Source organism: Hydra vulgaris, chromosome 09 (genome assembly GCF_038396675.1).
Source record: "Hydra vulgaris chromosome 09, alternate assembly HydraT2T_AEP".
In the NCBI taxonomy this organism is placed as follows: Eukaryota; Metazoa; Cnidaria; class Hydrozoa; order Anthoathecata; family Hydridae; genus Hydra; species Hydra vulgaris.
The window spans coordinates 51,033,831-51,053,597 of record NC_088928.1 but is presented as its reverse complement, the minus strand read 5'-3'; the positions used below and the strand labels follow the sequence as shown (position 1 = coordinate 51,053,597).

General features: G+C 27.5%; 1 protein-coding gene across 1 annotated transcript in view; it reads left to right on the top strand.

Annotated features, from left to right (window-relative positions):
- The window catches only part of LOC124811570 (equilibrative nucleobase transporter 1), a 30,254-nt gene extending 17,857 nt beyond the window's left edge, over positions 1–12,397 (top strand). Inside the window, exons 5-11 of the mRNA XM_065806003.1 lie at positions 8,641–8,819; positions 8,932–9,017; positions 9,160–9,255; positions 10,344–10,576; positions 11,103–11,176; positions 11,922–12,045; positions 12,235–12,397. Coding sequence (XP_065662075.1) covers positions 8,641–8,819; positions 8,932–9,017; positions 9,160–9,255; positions 10,344–10,576; positions 11,103–11,176; positions 11,922–12,045; positions 12,235–12,369 — 927 coding nt within the window. The 3' untranslated portion in view covers positions 12,370–12,397. The remainder of the gene's footprint in view (positions 1–8,640; positions 8,820–8,931; positions 9,018–9,159; positions 9,256–10,343; positions 10,577–11,102; positions 11,177–11,921; positions 12,046–12,234) is intronic.
- The last annotated feature ends 7,370 nt before the right edge of the window (positions 12,398–19,767 follow it).

Genomic DNA, 19,767 nt, shown 5'->3' with positions numbered 1-19,767 from the left:
GAGGCACTATATTGTAGAGCATTTTATGCTCTATGAAAAGTTGTTTTAAAAAGTTAATAACTATTAACTAATTATAACGTAAATAAATATGATAGCCTTTGATATCTATCTAAAACCTTTAACTTACATTTGTAAAAAGTAAACAATTTACACTAAAGAGCAATCGCAACTTGCAGTAGTAAAAATCAAAAAAGGCAAAATATCACTCAGTAAAGCTTTAGAGGCAAACAACTTACCATGGCAAATCTTCACAAGCGTGTGCACAACAAAGTCCTATCACACAATAGAGGTACAACTACCCTGCTAAGTACAGCGTTTGAATGTATTTTTGTTTCAATAATTATCAGTTTAGCCAATTGGGGATTCGGCAAAATGTTTGCAGATGTCATCGCAATAGTTATTTGGTATCCACAATTAAAAATCATCTGTTTCTACCAAACGGTATGTTAGAATGAGAATGGTATCAAAGTTTTACGAAAAAATGAAGTCACAAATTAGGTGTCAGATTAGCAGGCAGTATTTCTTCTTTCAGAGCTTCTTATTGTACTGTAGTCGAAATAACAGGTTATTTCAATACACTTCAAAAACAATTTCTTGAAGCAATTATCAAAAAAACACTTTGTGCAATTCGTGGAATTTAAAAAAAATTGGATTTTTAGGCGATTGAGGTAAACAACATAAAATATGCAGGCTTGGTGCTCAACGTCCTTAAAAATTAGTTGGTAACAACGAAAAAATTATTTAAACAGTCGGTAATTAAGTAACGCTACCGGCACCATTCTGCCACCATACTTTGTTTACAAATCTATATTTTTTGTAGTTATTTAGATGCTCCCAGAATTCCTTACGGCCTTATCACCGAGCAACGCGGAAGAGCAATTAACTGGAAGTTTGCGCCTCCTTCCTTACCAATGTTGCTTGTTGGGCGTCGAACCGCGGACCTCTGGGTTCTGAGCTAGAACTCTAACCACTTAGCCACGGCTGCTCTCAATATCACGTCTGTACAACGACTGGAGTGTAGGAGGACCACTAAACATTTTGTTTGCAATATCCAAGTTGGGTTGGGGGAAAAGAAACAATTTATTCAGTTTAGTCTAGTTAAATTGAGTGTTTTAATCACTTAATCAAACAATTTTTTTAATTACAGGAATTCACATTTTAGTCTTGGACGGACACGTCAAACTTTGATTTCAAAACACTAGTTTGATTCCACTTGATATAAGCAAAGTTGATTAATAAAAATTACAAATTGCTCTCAAGTACCATTTTAGCCTGCTTCAGTCAGCATCAAACTCCAATGATTCGCCAACTTTAAAATTTAACAACAACACCAGTGACTCCTGCCAAACGTATTAAATGTTGCAAGACTTCACAGAAAGACTCGAATACAATTTGAAAAATGTTTAACTGCGCCACCATTTTGTCACATAAAAAGCGTCACAAAACCCAAAAGAGTAAATATTTTGAGTTGAAAGCCAGTGTCAAAGTAAACTAAAGTAAGACGATCAGGCCACAAAATAAAAGCAATCGAAGAAACGCAAGATTGACTTCATTGAAGCTTCGGATAAAACTCAGCAAGTGCAACATTCAAAAAACTAAGACAAGACAAAGACATCTGAGGTGCAAAAAATGTTGCACCTCAGATAAGTTTGGGGTGGAGCATTGCCGACTCAAAACAACATGTGGTACCAATACAAAGCTTCTATTTGCAAGTCTTGGGTTTGTGGATTGTGTTTACTAAACAATAGAAAACTGATGAATATTTTTTTTTTTGCATAAAAAAATGTCGCGGCTTTTTTTCAAGAAACGACTCAAATTTATTTAATAAATAAATAGTTTTTTTTTGTATATTTGATAAAAATAGTTTTTTTGTAACTTTAATTTCTAATAAGATTAGTTTTCTTTTTTTTTAAATTAATTTTCTTAATATATTAATCAATCGTTATTTAAATTAGTTTAATTTTTATATATTTATATGATGTAAAAATCTCTCTATAAAAAAAATCAAAAACAAAAGCAAACTATAAAAAAATTTTTCTTTAAAAAAATAATTGAATTTGAAACTAAACTTAATCTTACCCCAGTTTACTCATTTTCACTGAAGTATTATACTTTTAATATTTAATTGTGTGTACCTTAAATTTTATGCAATAATTTGTATCATCAATTGTATTTTAACAACTAAAATAGTATATTATTAAAACTTACTATTATTTAATATAATTTTCAATTTATTTTCAACTTTTACCGCAAAATTATGTTTTATGAAAGAAATTTTTGAGAAAAAATGCTAAGATCTGCATACATTCAAAAATAAAATCATTTGTAAAATAAAAATAATAAAAACAACCCTATATAGGATTGAATATATATATTCAAACAAACATTGAACATCGAGCCTATATTTAAACATCAAGATCTTTTTTTGAACACAGTAAGCAGATAAAAACATTTTTTATTGTTAACCCAGACGTCGTTCCATCTCTCGTGAATAGTATTTGGATATCGTCATTAGGAGGTTACATAGTAATAACCGGCAGTTACCAATATATGCGTATATATCGACAGTATCTATACATATAAATACTGTCGATACTTACGCATATATTGCATAAGTATCGACAGTATTAACTGTATATACTAGGTTATATTTTTAAATTATATAAATTAAAGAGGTTCAACTAACCCAAGTGATAAAGTTTGCTGATGGGCAACTTTGTCATTTGGATCAGATAAAACTCCGTAATTTATATACTTTAAAAAATTGCTAGATCTTTCATCATAAAAAAAGCTATAATCTATATTAACATGCAAATAACATATTAGTTTCAACAGTAAATGAATCTCTGAGAGCTGTTAAATTTTCAGTTGCTAATATCCTCACTTTGTAAGAATATTTTGAACTAGATTGATACGGTGTAACACGTCTTAACTTATCTCAAACTTTAATAGCAACTTTGTGTGGTATATGGTTACTTTTTCAAAAACTTGTTGAACAGAAATGATGTAAACTTTTTTTGAGCCTTGCCATAATTTTGATATGGTAAGATACCTTTGATATGGTACATAATAATAAAACTTTCTCATAAGTCTTGCCAGCTTTTTTTTTTTTTTTTTTTTTGCCAAATAGCATCTTTAATAGAGCTGTTATCGACTTCGAATAAATCGACCAAAAATCGATTAAACGAAAGCCGAAATTAATCGACTTTAATAGGCTATTGATTTCCTATTATTCAACAAAAAGTCGATTTAGTCGAATATAAAATCTTTATCTACTTTTTCAATCTGTAATTTTTGTTTTTTCATTTAATAACAATAGCATGTACTATTATGACTTTCACTTGTTGCCAAACTTTTTGTTTACTTTTTTTTATCTTAACCCAGGAAAAAAAGTTCTATAGAATTTCTATAAACTTTTGAAACATATGGTCTATAGAAGTTTTAAAGAATTTTATAAAATTTCTATAGAATGTCTATTAATTTCTATAGAAATTGCTATAAAACTTTATTTTCTATAAAATAAAAAGTAGAAAAAAAAGTTCTATTGAACTTTTTTTTCTACTTTTTATAATAAACTCTAATTCTCTAATACCTCATTCACTCCATAAACTCTATGCTTGTGATTTTCATAAATACTTTTATAGAGTGCCGTTCAAAGATGACTCGGGGCCCTGTGAAAAAATTAAATTGTGAAGCTCCAAAATCTAGATGTCATCTATACAATCACATTGTTTATATAATTGTATTTTGATTTTTTTTTTTTTGTTTTAAGAGAATATTAAAATTTTATAATTATAAAGTTGAATACCATTTTTGTATGCTTCCTAATGAAGGTTTATTTTTGCTACACCTTTAGTAAAATAATTTTTGAATAATTAGTTCTAAAAATCTTTAACATGATACACAGTGTCATGGCTCATTTTAGAGTTAATATATAGTTTAAAAAGTAGGAGAACAAACCCTTCGCTTTAGTGCTATAAAAAAGATTGCAGTTTCTTGAAATGCGTCACATTAAAATTACTCAACTTTAATATTTTGATTCGTTTGCAAATATTGAAGAAGATAGAGTTATAAAAAAAATGTGTAACTCATACAAGTATGGAGGCATATATGTATAAAAAAAATTAAAGTCTAAAGTAAATACAAATTCTTGGAGTTTTTCGTATTTTAGCGTGCCTTATTCACTATTTAAAAAACCACCGACTTCTATTAAGCAATTAAACACTACCAATGTCAAAATTCAAAAATTCAAAATAAGTTTTACAATATAAGAATGAATAAAATACGTATAGTCAGAATTACAATTTTGTTAACGTTACAACAAGAACGCGGATACTCGCAGAAGATCATAAGATCTTGTCATCGAGAACCGCCTAAACAGATTTTAAATAATAAATAATCCTTTAATAATGCATAGACAAATATTCACACATAAATACAAATATAATTATTTATACATATTTAAACATACAAACATGTAAGTAAATATTTACACATCAATATATATATATATATATATATATACACATACAAATAATACGCACAAATACACATACATATATACGTATATATATATATATATATATATATATATATATACATATATATATATATATATATATATATATATATATATATACATACATATATATATATATATATATATCTATCTATATATATATATATATATATATATATATATATATATATATATATATATATATATATATATATATATATATATATATATATTATATATATATAAATATATACATACATATATATATATATATATATATATATATATATATATATATATATATATATATATATATACATATATATATATATATATATAAGTTAAGATAAAAGATTTCGTATATATAAATTACGATAAAATATTTCCTAAGAGTATTAATAAAAAACAAAACAAACTTAAAAATATATCAGAATGTTTTCAACTGAGAAAAGAATTTCTTTCAATTTTCTTTTAAATAAGAAAAAGTTCCATTCATGAGAGAAATCAAAAAGTTTTAACACTATTTTGTTCCATAAAAATGCTCCTCTAAATGAAATACAAAATTTACCAAAATTAGTTTTGAAAACTGGTTGAAGAATAAAATTTTCATTACGCAAAGTGTATTTATTTTTAACTTTTAAAGAATATAAATTGTGAAAAGAAATTGGAGATGTGCGAGACTTACATTTAAACATAAAACACAATGCATTAAAAATATTAAGTTGATATATATTAAGAATATTCATTTCGTTTAAAAGAAGCTTAGCATGATAAAATCGATATTTAAAATTAATAAGTCGTGCAACATGTTTCTGTTGGCGATAAAGTGGTTCTAATTTAGTTTTACTTACACTACCCCAAACCGCATTAGCATAGTTTAGATGGCAATGAATAAAAGAGTGGTAAAGCTGAATTAAAGTATGTTTATTTAGCATGCTTCTTATTTTAAATAGTATTCCTATACTTTTGGAAATTTTAGAGGATAAGTTTTCAATGTGTTTATTCCATGTCAGATTTTCATCAATAAAAACCCCTAAAAAATTTGTAGCCGTTACTCTTTTAATTTGAATGTCATTTATAAAAAGAGCAGGCAATTCACTTGGTAGAAGATGTTTTTTGTAGTATGGATGAAAAAGAGACCATTTTGTTTTTTCAATGTTAAGAGAAAGCTTATTTAATTTAAACCATTCTGAAATTTTAATTAATTCTATGTTCATACTTTGAAATAGGGTAATTATGTTACTATGAGATAGAAAAAAATTCGTGTCGTCAGCAAACATAATTGTCATTAAATTAGATGTTTCATAAAGATCGTTTATGTAAATGAGAAATAGGAGAGGTCCTAGGACAGACCCTTGAGGAACTCCGCATGTTACATCTAACAAGTTTGATTTCGATGATACGTCATAGTGAACAAATTGCTTTCTATTACTTAAATAACTTTTTAAAAGCTTCAAAACATTGCCAGAGATTCCATAATATTTAAGTTTTTTAAAAAGAATTTTATGATCTATCGTATCAAAGGCTTCAGACAAGTCAATAAAAATGCCTAAAGTAAATTTGGAACTTTCAAATGATTCAGTAATATATTGTGTTATTTGGAGTATAGCGTGTTCAGTGGAGTTATTTTTTTTAAACCCATATTGATTTTTGTATAGGATATTATTTTGAGAAAGATGATTAAAAATTTTATTATAAAGAATTCTCTCTATAATCTTTGAGAAAACAGAGAGAACAGATATTGGACGGTAATTACTAACATTAAGTAAGTCTCCACCTTTAAATATTGGTGAAACTCTAGCTATTTTTAATTCATCAGGAAAAATTCCTTGTTGAATTGAACATTTAAATATTTTAAAAAGGATATTTTTTATGATATCATATGAATCAATGACAATGTTTCCATTGATATCATCAGGACCGACTGCTCTATTTAACTTTAGCATTTTAAAAGCTCTATCAAATTCATCAAAAGACAATTCAAAAGAATTTAGATAAGATATTAAAGGAAAACTACATCTGTTTATTGTTTTGTTTATGTTTGAAATTTTTTTTGCTAAATTTGGTCCAACTGAAGTAAAGAAATTATTCATTTTATTAGCTACCACTCCTGGATCATCAAAGATTTTATTATCAATTTAAATAGCTTTAGGTAAAGAGCTAGCTTTCAATTTCTTACTGCCTGTAATTTCTCTTAAAACTTGCCATGTTTGCTTTGAATTATCTTTATATTTTTCTAGTAAATTTATGAAGTATCTTTTTTTTAAATTTTTTCTTTGCATTTCAAATTTTTTAGCGTAATTCTTATAAATTGTTTTACTTTCTAATGTTCTCGTTTTTAAATACTTTATATACAACTTTTGCTTAACTTTAGAACTTTTTCTGAGATCTTTTGTAATCCATGGTGACGTGAAATATTTTTTTTTTTTAGTATTTTATGTTTAGGAAAATTAATATCATAAATTTCAAAAAATGTTTTTAAAAACAAATTATAAGCTAAATTAGCATCATTAGAATCTATATGTTTCCAATGAAGTAAAGATAATTGTTCCTTAAAAGCAGAGCAATTCGCTTCCGTAAAAAAACGTTTGATGAAAGGTTTATTATGGTGTAGAATTTTTTTGATGTTTGTGTTTATGGAGAAAAAAATGGGAAAGTGATCAGAGACGTCACTTTTAATAATACCTTTTTTTAAAGATAAGTTAAAAACGTCAGTTGTAATTATATTATCTAATATAGAGGCTGATGTTGATGATATTCTGGTAGGCTTATTTATTAACGGTATCGCTCCAATTTCGAAAATGTCATTGTAAAACTTTTTAATGTTAGTATTAGTGTGGTATTCAAAACAGTTTAAATTAAAATCACCAATTATGTAGTTTAATTTCTTTTCATGTGAACTTTTTATATCATTATGTAAAAAGGCATTAAAATCCTCAATTACGCAATTTGGTGGGCGATAACAACAACTTAAAATTATATTTTTGGCATTTTTAGTTAAAATTTCAATACTTAAAACCTCTTTATCGCCATCAGAAATGCTTAAGTCTGGCCTGTTAATAAACCGCAAGTATTCATTCACGTAAAAAAGAATACCACCACCTTGCTTTTTATTTTTACGCGCTAAAGAAATTAAATGTCTGTTGGCATTGCAACGTTTAGATGCAATGAAAAAAACAGCACGAAAACTAGTTAACGGGGCTGGCTAACTGGAAACTTAACTGAAAAAATTAACGGAGCGGAAATACGTGGAGTCTTAGCGGTACGATTAGAATATCATTTATCCTCTTCCATTTTGAAAAATCCGTTTAGAGCTTTTTTTTCAAGAGTCGCTCAATTTCTCCGTTAGTTTAACGGAGAAAAAAGAATACGGTTGCTGAAAGTTATAATTATCATTACAATTTGTAATACAAAATCGTAGAATGATTGGCAAATTAAAAAAAAATAAACTATTTGCTATTGTTTAAATTGATAGATTATTTAGTAAATTCTGTAAATTATGATAAAAAGTATTATAAATTTAATTAAATAAGTTAAACTATAAATTGCTCTAACAATAAAATGTGTTTTATATAAAAACACATCTTCTTATATTTACAAACCAATTCTTAAATGTTATTTTTGTCATTTTAATATTTTATTAAATTTTGTTTCTTTTATTTTACAAAATAATTCTTAAATCTTATTCTTTGAAAAGCTATAACGATATATTTATATTCTCTTTTATATTATTAATTCTATAATTATATACATTGAAACCATACTTTATCTGGTAATGACGCATTTTTGGGGGCTTGGTGATAAGACTAAATTTGTCTTCTTATTTTTCATAAGTTACGACTGTAAATTTTTTTTTTGGCGAAAGTGTAAATAAATAAAATAAAATAACTAAATTTGTATTTTTCTATTAATGATATTTCCTTTTAAAAAAACAAAAAAGTTTGTATTTATTTTGCAAAACTGCTTTCTCGTTTTTCAAATAGAAATTTAAGAAAGCCAACATTTTTCACTCCAATTATGCGTTTGTAAGGCCTGTCACACGGTAAGCTATAATTTAAACGCATTTTGAAGTGAGATTATTCTAGGAGTTTTATTACTATGTGTACATTTTTAAAATTTAGACTGTTTTTGAGTTGGGTGTAACTGTTCAAACTATCAGCATCGGTTATACTGTGTCTACAATGGTTTTTGTTATATTTGTTACAATACTTTTTTATCCAAATAACGAGTATCTAGTATTGCTTATGAAACAAGATCAGGTTGATTGTCAGCCTGAAAAAACAGCAATCAGTACTAAACGGTCAGTGTATGAGCTTAAACTATTAAATATACAAATCATTCTTACTTTGAAGCAATTAACTTAAGTACACACACACACAGAAAAATGTATATTTCTACAAACTCTTTTATAGTTATTGCGAGGATAGCAAATTTATTTCTACATGCAGTTCAATGTATCATGAAAAAGACACACTACTTCACAAAAAAAATAATTTTGGTAAGAACATTTTCAGACAAAGTAAGAATGAAATTAGACAGTCTCAGGAACTTTGCCTCTAATTTTAACTGTTGATATTATCTAAATAATACTGTTTATAATAATAATTCTTAAATTTAATTCTCAATTATTTTTGACTTAGATAATCGGTCACTAAAAGATTGCTTATTTTCATGGATAAACTTTTTATCAGTGATGTCGTTTAGTCTACTGTTATTAAAGCTTTTATACTTTGTTGGTAACTTGGATAAATATTTAATAAATCTTACTGACAATCATGAAAATGGTTTGCTATTATTAATTTTATAAACTTTATACATACATAGACATAGGGTAAGACAGGGAAAAAGTGGGAGTGAGGAAAAAATGACTTTTTCTACAACAACAAAAAATAACTAATAAATGCGTGGAAACAATATGTAGCTGTATATGTAACAGTATGTTGTATTTTTAATTGGGAAGCTGCATAAGTGCGAATTTTATAAATACGAACTAGCATAAGTGCGAAGCAGTTGCAAAAGCTGACATAAGTGCGAATTGCAACAAGTGCAAATTGGCATAAGTGCGCTAAAAGAATTTGCAAACATTTGCATAAATGGCACACATATGTCACTTCATACATATGCTTCGCACTTATGACAGTTTTTGCAGCTGCTTTGCACTTATGACAGTTCGCACTTAAGGAAATTTGCTGTTATTAAATTTGCATTTATTGCCCTTTTTGAAAAACTATTTGATTTGTAATGACATTTTAATAAACGCAATTTATATATATATATATATATATATATATATATATATATATATATATATATATATATATATATATATATATATATATATATATATATATATATATATATGTATATATATATATATATATATATATATATATAAATATATATATATATATACCTTTGTGTGTGTGTGTGTGTTATGCATGTGAAGTACTTACTGCTAATCGGTGGTATTTCTTGGGTGAAATCTTTTTAGAAAGTTTTTAGTAATGCGTGTTTACTTTGTAATAATATAAGAAGAGATTTTATAAGTTTCTGAAATTTTATGAAATTGGGGATAAAAGTTTTATTGTAAAGCATTTTGTCCCGATCACGTTATCAGATGACAAAATTATGAATTTAAGTTTCATTACGATTTTTTCTAATTGGTAACTGAAAACAGGAAATGAATTATGAAAAAAATGTTCTATTATTATTATTATTATTATTATTATTATTGTTGTTATTATTGTTATCATTATTATCATTATTATTATTACTATTATTATCATTATGATTATTGTTAATATATTATTATTTATTTTTGCAGTGTTGAAGTACCTTAAATATTTTGGTTACATCCAGTTTATGGGCGTGTTATTTGCGCCAATATCAATTTTGATTCTTCGTAAATCAGAGCCTTCTTTAACGCTTACAGAACGCAAATCATTGCATTGGAAATATATTCAACGAGTTCGATCTTGCATAGCTCCTTCAGTGATCTTGACTTCAGTAGTTTTAATATTGGATGGTCTTCAGCTTATACAAAACCTCAAACTAACTGTAAATTTACATTATTTACATATTTTAAGTGTTGTCTTAAACATTAAGATATAAAGATTTTTTAAATTCCTCTAGTAATTAGATTTTATAGGATCACCATGCTACCAGAAAAAAGATGAAAATGGGAAAAAACTAATATTTGTAACTAATTACTAATTTTTAAGTAGATTTAATAGCTTTTTTTTATAGTTCAATTTAAATTTATAATATATATAATAATATGATATTTAGCAAAGTATCAAGTTTTAAATTCAGTATATCCTAAAAATTTAAACTGTTAAAGATACTACTTATATAGTCAAATAATATATATTTTTTAAAACTATCCTACCATAAGGATCATAACCATGTTCGGAGGATGTTCGGATATTCTATGACTAATAGTAGCGAATTATTATAAATTGTATTTTGTATATATATATATATATATATATATATATATATATATATATATATATATATATATATATATATATATATATATATATATATATATATATATACATATATTTTTTATTTATTTTAGATTCCTCTTTTCATATTATATTTGTTTGGACTCAATTTGCAGTTTTGTTATGGATCAATGTTTGTTTCATTAGCGTAAGAAGCGTATACTCAAAAAATAAAATTAGAATATTTAAATTAAATAAAGATTTTAAGAATACTTTTTTTTCTAAAAAACTCTTTTTTATAAAAGTCTAAAGTTTCTAAAACTTGGGGTGTTTTGCGTGTCAAACTTTAATGTTTTGTAGTAAAAATGTTTTATAGAGATGCTTTGAAAATGTTTTATAGAGATGTTTTGAAAATGTTTTATAGAGATGTTTTGAAAATGTTTTATAGAGATGTTTTGAAAATGTTTTCTAGAGATGCTTTGAAAATGTTTTATAGAGATGTTTTGAAAATGTTTTATAGAGATGTTTTGAAAATGTTTTATAGAGATGTTTTGAAAATGTTTTCTAGAGATGTTTTGAAAATGTTTTATAGAGATGTTTTGAAAATGTTTTACAGAGATGCTTTGAAAATGTTTTTTTCTTTGAAAAAAAAAAAAAAACTGCTTAGAGTTACTATAATCGACTAAAATGAAAAAAATAGTTTTATAATTTGAGCACTTCAAGGTTGTTTTTTTTAATTTATTCCAAAAAACATGATAAAACTATTTATTATGATGTATTAACATGATAAAACTATTTACTTATGATTTTGCTATACTTTCTTCCAGGATTTTTTATAACATTTTTTTATATTATATTATAAATATCTTTCTTGCGAGTATTCAACAATCTTTACCAAAAATACACATAAAATAACCTAATTACAAATTATATTAATAATTATTCAAATATAGATTTCCCGCCAAACATTTCTGTTCGATTTACGGCTTCATGACGTTGACAGCAGGATTTATATTGATGATACAACATCCTTTACTATCACTCGAAGAAACTGTTTTTTCAGGAAATCAGTTTATGGTAATTTTTTTTTAGTTTCCTTTTTTTTTTAGTTTCCTTTTTAAAAGATTTTTTGTTTACTTTTATTCTTTTTTAAATTTTAGCTTTGTTGTTTTTTTAAATTTTAGCTTTGTTGTTTTTTTAAATTTTAGCTTGCTTTGTTGTTTTTTTAAATTTTAGCTTGCTTTGTTGTTTTTTTTTCTAATTTAGGTGAATGTTATACTATTTTTTTTGTCATTACTGACTTTCTCATTACCTATATATCTCTGGTGTCATTGCAACAAACTTTTAAAGCAATATAATATGGATGAAAAAACTTTTTTGAACAAACCTCTCAGATTTTAAAGATTGAGAATGTAAACTATTTTAAGAAACAATATTAAGTTATAAAATATATTCAAATAGTATTGACTTCTTTGGTTTTACTTTAAATAGATGTTTAAGTTTCTAATAAAATGTTGGCATAATGAAGAATGATACTTGTTAAACAAAAATTAAAATAAAAAAAAGCTTCAATAAATTTTTCGCTAAGCATATAAGACTTAAATGCGACATTAAATCATAGTATACTACAGTAAGGACCCTATACTTAATACATATTTGTATATTAACATTATTTAGGACCGTACATCTTCATAAGAACCGTAAACTTCACATGATCTGTAAAAAGAGTCTTGTTTTGTGCATGTTCCTCAATTTACTATTTTTTATTTTCAACTTATCGTCAAAGCCTAACTCGATAATTTGCAGGCGACACAAATTTTTTCTTTCAAATAATAAAATCTAGCAACTTTACTCTGACATGAGTTTTAAATTATGAAATATCAATGAATAGTTAAAGTTAGTGATCGACCGAAGCCGAAATTTGAGCCGAAACCGAAAGTACCGAAATTTCGGTTCAGTTAAGCCGTAGCCGAAACCGAAACAGAAATTTCGGCCGAAATTTGAAAAAGAATGTTTAAAATCCCTGAACCTTTTATGATCACCGAATTAAAGCTAAAAAAACTATTTTACATATATCTAATCTTTTTCATGTTTTCTGGCAAAAGTCTGTTTCTTTAATTTGAAAGAATGTCTCCAGCAGTTAAAAACAACCTTTTTACTTCGGTAGATGTTTGTGGATGTCTAAGGAATCTCTTTGCTACTTTTGTCAAACCAAACTTTGCTTTTAATGTTGTTTTCTAATGTAAATCTATGAAACTTCAGACCTTCTTTGGAGTTTGAATCAATTTTTGAGATATTTTCAACCAAACCAGGCATTGCAAATTGCAACATTTCAGCCCTCTGACGTTTTGTTCTGGTGTCAAATAAGGGTATTGTTCTTTTTTTAATTGTAATAGGCTCAACTTGATCTGAAGTTGGTATATTTTCATGACTGCCAGTAGTTGTGAGTATTGCTTTTTCTGTTAGGAGATTTTTTAGAGTAAATGACTTCTTAAATGGGATAAAAGTCCGCTAAGTGATTGAAGTTTTGGATTGTGCGATCCACGAGATATTTTCAAATTGCAGATATATCCGTATTTGAAATCACTAGCTGTCACGGTAAAATGATTCCATAAACCAGTTTTTTATCGATTATTTTCCATTGTAAAATTTAGCTGAGAAACTTTTGATTAAACTATTAGTTTGGGTTGCTTTACTTAAATGTTAATTCATTTTAAGAATGATTTGAGAATAGTAACTTAAAACTATTATGTAACGTGACTTCAATTAAAATTTCTACAATTGTTATAATTAAAAATTGATTTACTAACAAACGATTACAATTAGGAAACCGTCATGATCGCACTCTAAATTAAAACTTAAAAAAAATCTTATAAAAGTTTCGGCTCATTTCGGTTGCGGTTTGAACCGAAATTTCGGCCGACACAAGAAAAGTAAAAAAATTGTTGAAGCAGAAATTTCGGTTTCGGTTTCGGCCGAAACCGAAAGTTTCCGTTCACTAGTTAAAGTCTTATAAACTCTTACTCAATGTAGATTAAAAAAATACTTTATTCCATAAACTATCACTTAAAGGAAGTTTTCCATTAAAATAACTCAATCTCATTTTAAATGATGATTGCGAAAAATGAGTCCATAAACTTCTTTAAAAATTGTATTGAAGAAAATCTATCTTAGCTTCCTGACAAAAACTATATTTGATAAAAAATTATTTAAAAAAATTGGTTTGATGTACTGAATTCATCCATATGTATCTTCAGAAAGTCTGAAACAAATACATTTTGGCTTATCTGATTGTTTTATAAGAGCTTATGAGTCATTTTTTGTAAGAATCAGGCAGTCAATGGAAGTGACCTCCTCCAAATTGCTTGAATTTTTTATATATTGATCAGAATATAGAAAAAACCTGTTCACTCGGAATCTGGGCTTAAATTTTTGAGATTTTTTTAAAAATTTTTAGAAATTTAGTTTTTGCCACCTTTAAACCCATTTTTTTGGCAAGGCAAAAAGTTGCACATAGCTTTTGTAGTTAATATCAGACGTAACCCAAAAGCTCTCTCCAAAAAATATAAAAAAGTTGCGTGACACTGTGCGGTTGGCTAATTATCATAGTTCAAAAGTACAAAATCAATCAGTTTTGTCAACTTTTAATCGGAGTTAATTCTAGCGGCGAAGTGTTGCACACAATTTTTCTTTTAGGATTTGAAATTATCAAAGGTATTGAGTCTAAAAATGCAAAGAAAGTTATGTGATACCTAAGGCCTATTAATATATTAAGGCTTGAAATTGGAAAAAAATGTTTTAGTATACTTACAAAATGAACCATTACGGCAGAGGCGCTTAGTTTTGTAAAAATGTAAACATATCCAACTGTCAATACAAAAAGGTCCTAACATAATAATAAAAAAAATTCGTGTGATCTTTAGATATTAAGTTAAAAATAAAGGTACAAATTGTTAAAAATGATTAAATACGAAGAGATATTTTTTTGGACACACAGATGAGGTTTTCGCTCACAATAAAATTTCTATCATCCAAAATTAGCATTTAGCATTACACAAAACATTGCACGTAATGTTAAGAAAAAATTTAAGCGTTTCTGACTATGATATAGAAATCATAACAATTGAAATAAATAATAATAAAAAACAATACATGATCAGAAGTGAATTATTTAAATTTACGTCATAACCAAATAACTTGTGGTGATCGAATGGAAGAAGAATCGCTGATATCACGATTGTGGAGAAACAAGTTAGTGGGCGGTTGTTTACTTTACCATAAAAATGTCTTAACTTTATTTTAACGATCTTTAAAATTTGCATAAATAGAGTAGATATTTTATCATTGCTATTGAGAAATAGGTACTGCATAAATAGAACTTGTTTTTAGTTGAGTATGAAACAAAACAAATATTTTTATGAAAACTGTTGTTGCTTTTCAAAAGGAAATTGTGGATCATTCAAAAAACATAAAATTATAAACAAAATGTTCTACATTCATCAGCTGGGAGATGTTGATGTTAAGAAACACCTCATCAACTTAAAGGTAATTATGTATTTTAAATTTACGCAGACTGTAATATAATTTTTATAATTACATACTTTATAACATCTCTGCGATAAGATTTTGAGACAAAGTTCTTTAAACAAAAAAAAATAGCTCTTTTAATTAATTCCTCACTCTTTTAATAAATAATCACTAAATTAATCACACTCTTGCAATATTGTATTTTAATAATAACAACAATGTATTTCAAACTTGTAAACATTTTTCGTGAAGAGTCAGATTATAAACAATGCTTTAAATGACACACTTAATAATTGTTTAAAAAATTGTTTTTAGGTCATGCGATTAAACGATAATAATATTTGGGAAGAAAATGGACTTATTGCAAATAGACTTAAAAGAAATCTTGAAAAGGATGAACAAATATGTGCTTTTCACCGGTACACGTTTGGTATTGCATGGAGTCCTCCAAAAACATGCTTTCATCCTCACCATCTAAATATAAAAGGAAAAAAATCTCCCGCTTTAAGGGCGTCACCAATACATGTCGTCATATCAATGTCAAAGCGATACAATGAAGTATTTTCAGTTGGTGCAATGCTGTGTTTTACCCATTTAAAGCAAGAAACTGCTTTATCTAGAGTCAACGAAAACACCAATTTATGTACAGAAACACAAACACAACAAGAACAAACATATATGACACCTGCTACTCCAGATGAAGAATTTGATCCCGGTGAAATTAATGTTTCACAGGAGATTTTGGACAAATCTCTAAGAAGCCGTGAGAGTGTAACTGAGGTTCTTAATGCAATTCCAATAAAATTTAGATTAAATAGGAAGTTCGAATATCTGGAAGATACTACTAAAGATAAGTTAAAACGCAAGTATGTTCGCCTAGAAAACTTATTAAAGAAAAAATTTGCGGAAGCTGTTGCTCCTGGACAAGAGGAAATACTTATAGATTTTCTTAACAGTAAAAATGTTGATGAAATAAATAGCCCTCTCCCAATTGAAATTATTCGTGCTCAGAAAGTATATAAGCAAAGTGATTCCATGGGAAAGTTAGTTATCCTCTCATTATTAGACCATACCAAGTATACCAAAAAGTTTATAATGAACACATTTGAGTGTACCAAACATCGTATAGAAACAGCAAGAAAATGGCATGCATCTCATAAAGGGTTGGCATTTCCAGAGAAGAAAGTATTCGTCCGATCTAGTCTTGATCAAACAAAGTGTGAACATTTCTTAGACTTTATATTTACAAGCGGTATTTTGCATGATGTTGCTTATGGAATAACCAAATTAAAATACGACAGCGGTGAAGAACAAAAGATAGTGCATGCAATACTGACGACAAAATATAGCCACGCTATCATGTTCTATCGAAAAAGTTGTAGTGAAAACAATTATATACCATTATCTGATTCAAGTTTGTGGAAAGTATTGCATGCAATAAAACCTTCAAGTCGAAAAAGCTTAGCTGGATTAGATGATGTTACTGCTTCAGGCATGAATGGTTTTCAAACATTACAAAAATTGGCACAAAGATTTAGTTCTAAATCTCTCGAAGCTGCCCTTGAAAAAGGAAAAAGGTATTTGAAAACAAGTTATCAAACCAATTGTAGTGTCAATGACTCAAACATTTCTTCTCATAGCTCAAAACATGCCTTATCAGATCCATCTGAAAAAAATCTTCAATCCAACACAGAGATATCAGAAGTGGTATGTGCCGATTGCTATGATTTGTGCAAAGCTATCGAGATGATCAAAGAACTAACAATTCAAAATTCTGACGATGCTGATTCTATTTATGATTTGGAAATTGCTGTAAAGGATGTATTCAACTACATAAAACACCTGATGAGAGATTCTCAACAGAAAAAGGCAAAAATCGAAGCTTTTAAGCAATTAAACGATGAAACTACTTTCTGGCTTAAAGATTTTTGTCAAAAAATTCTTCCGGTTCGATACAGAGAGGGCCAAAGAGAGTATTTTGGCAAGAAAGGAATGAGTTTACATGTGGATATATTCTTCATAAAAATAGCAGGAAAGTTATTCAAACGTGTTTACTTTACTTCAATGTATAGGTGGGATCAGGGAATATGTGATGTTGTTTCGTTAGCCACTGCAGTTTTAGACCAATTCAGAATTGATCAACCGCATATCAAGAAAATGTTTACCAAATCTGATAATGCCGGCTGCTATCAGGGAAATCTTTCAGCTGAAGCAATCTACAATGTATGCAAAGAGAGAGATATAAAGTTGCTGAGATATGATTATAATGAACCCTGTTGTGGAAAAGATCAATGTGACAGGGAGAGTGCAGTTGTAAAGACAATCTTAAGGAGTTACGTTGACTCTGGTAATAATCTTTTGACTGCTGAAGATATACACAAGGCTATGCATTATAGTTTTGGCGCTAAAGATGCAAAAGTAGCAGTTGCTCAAATTAGCAATGATAAAACTGTAGTTACTGGACCAAAGATTAAGAACATTAGCAACTATCACTCATTTGAGTTTGGTGAGAAAAGTATGAAGATGTGGCGTTATTTCAATATCGGTGAGGGAATTGAACAAGAGTATGGAAATCTTAAAATTCAACCCTCGATTAAGTTGTTGTTGCCATATAGAAAAACAGATAATTCAATTAAGCGTAACAAGTCACTTAAGGAAAAACAGAAAAGAAGTGACAGGCAATTATATTCATTAAGATTTTGCACTGAAATGAATTGTACTTTATCATTTGAAAGCGATGCTGAGTTAGAAGAACACATGCTATCCGGTCTTCATACAGTTCCGAAATCATTAACATCATTGGATAAAGTTCGCAACTCGTTTGTTCATAAGATGAAAATTACTTCACAACTAAATATGCCAATTTCTTCATCCTTTAACAGTGCTTCCGTAAAAGACAAACCACATTGCATGAACATTTTTCTATTGCAAGGTTGGGCATTACCAGTTCGAAGTTCTTTTAGATTTTCAAATCAGCAGAAAGAACTGTTGTATAAATACTTTATTCGTGGAGAAGAATCAGGTAATAAAATGAGCCCTGAGCAGGTTCACATGCAGCTGAGGAGAGAACTTCCGCCTGATCAATATGTAACTAGCCAACAGATAAGATCTTTATTTTCAAGGTAGGCAATGTTGCTATCAAAACTTTTGCAAATTAGATTATGTTTCTGACTGTTAAATAGTTCTTTTACAAATATGAAATTAAAATATAGGTGAAAGTTATAACTTTGTGTGTTTGTTTACATATGTTTAAAAATATCTACAATTGATATTGTTATAGATTTAGTAACCTGAAAAGAAAAGGTAAGCTGGTAGAACCGACAACAGAAAATAATGAAAATAGTCAGGTTAACGATAACAAAGAAGTTTATGGCGAAAATGATGACTTTAATCTGGCAGGAGACAATGAAGATGATAATAAATATGAGGAAGACATCGCCAATCTTGCAAAAGAAATTTGTCTTGTATGGAAAGTGAATGATTGGGTTGCTGTTGCATATGAAAAACAATGGAATATTGGATATATTGTGGAGGTAATATTATTCAAAGTATATATTAGTTTCAAGTTTTTATTTTGTTTTACAAAACAGTGCTCTAAAATAAAAGGAATATAAATAAAATGTAAAAATAATTTCAGAATGACATTATATAAGACTTTACAAGTTTTATTGAATGTAAGCAAAATTAAACAAATCATAAACTCTTTATTATATTATTTTAAATGTTGCGCTAATACTTTTAGGTATCTATAACTGGGATCAGAGTTAATTGTATGATTAACGGGCAAGAGAAGAATACTTTTCGCTGGTCAGTTACTACCGAGGAGATAAATAACCAAACTGATAAAATTATCTGTTTAGTAAATGCTCCTTTTCTAATCAGTGGTTGTGGCGATTATTCATTATCCGAAGAAGACTATAATACAGTCATATCATTATTCTTAGAGAAACTTACTGCAGCAGAGTAGAAATTATGTGTGATGTGGTGGATAATGTGTGTAAATGACTCTATTAATAAATGAAAAACTAATTTTTAAATGGAAAAACATTTAAATGTTTGATTTATGTTTTATTTAATTAGCAATATAGTTATCTTGATGTTAAATTTTTGTTCAGTTTTTAATTCATGTTATATCATGCGTGTGACAAAATCACACGAATTTTTTTTATTATTATGTTAGGACCTTTTTGTATTGACAGTTGGATATGTTTACATTTTTACAAAACTAAGCGCCTCTGCCCTAATGGTTCATTTTGTAAGTATACTAAATCA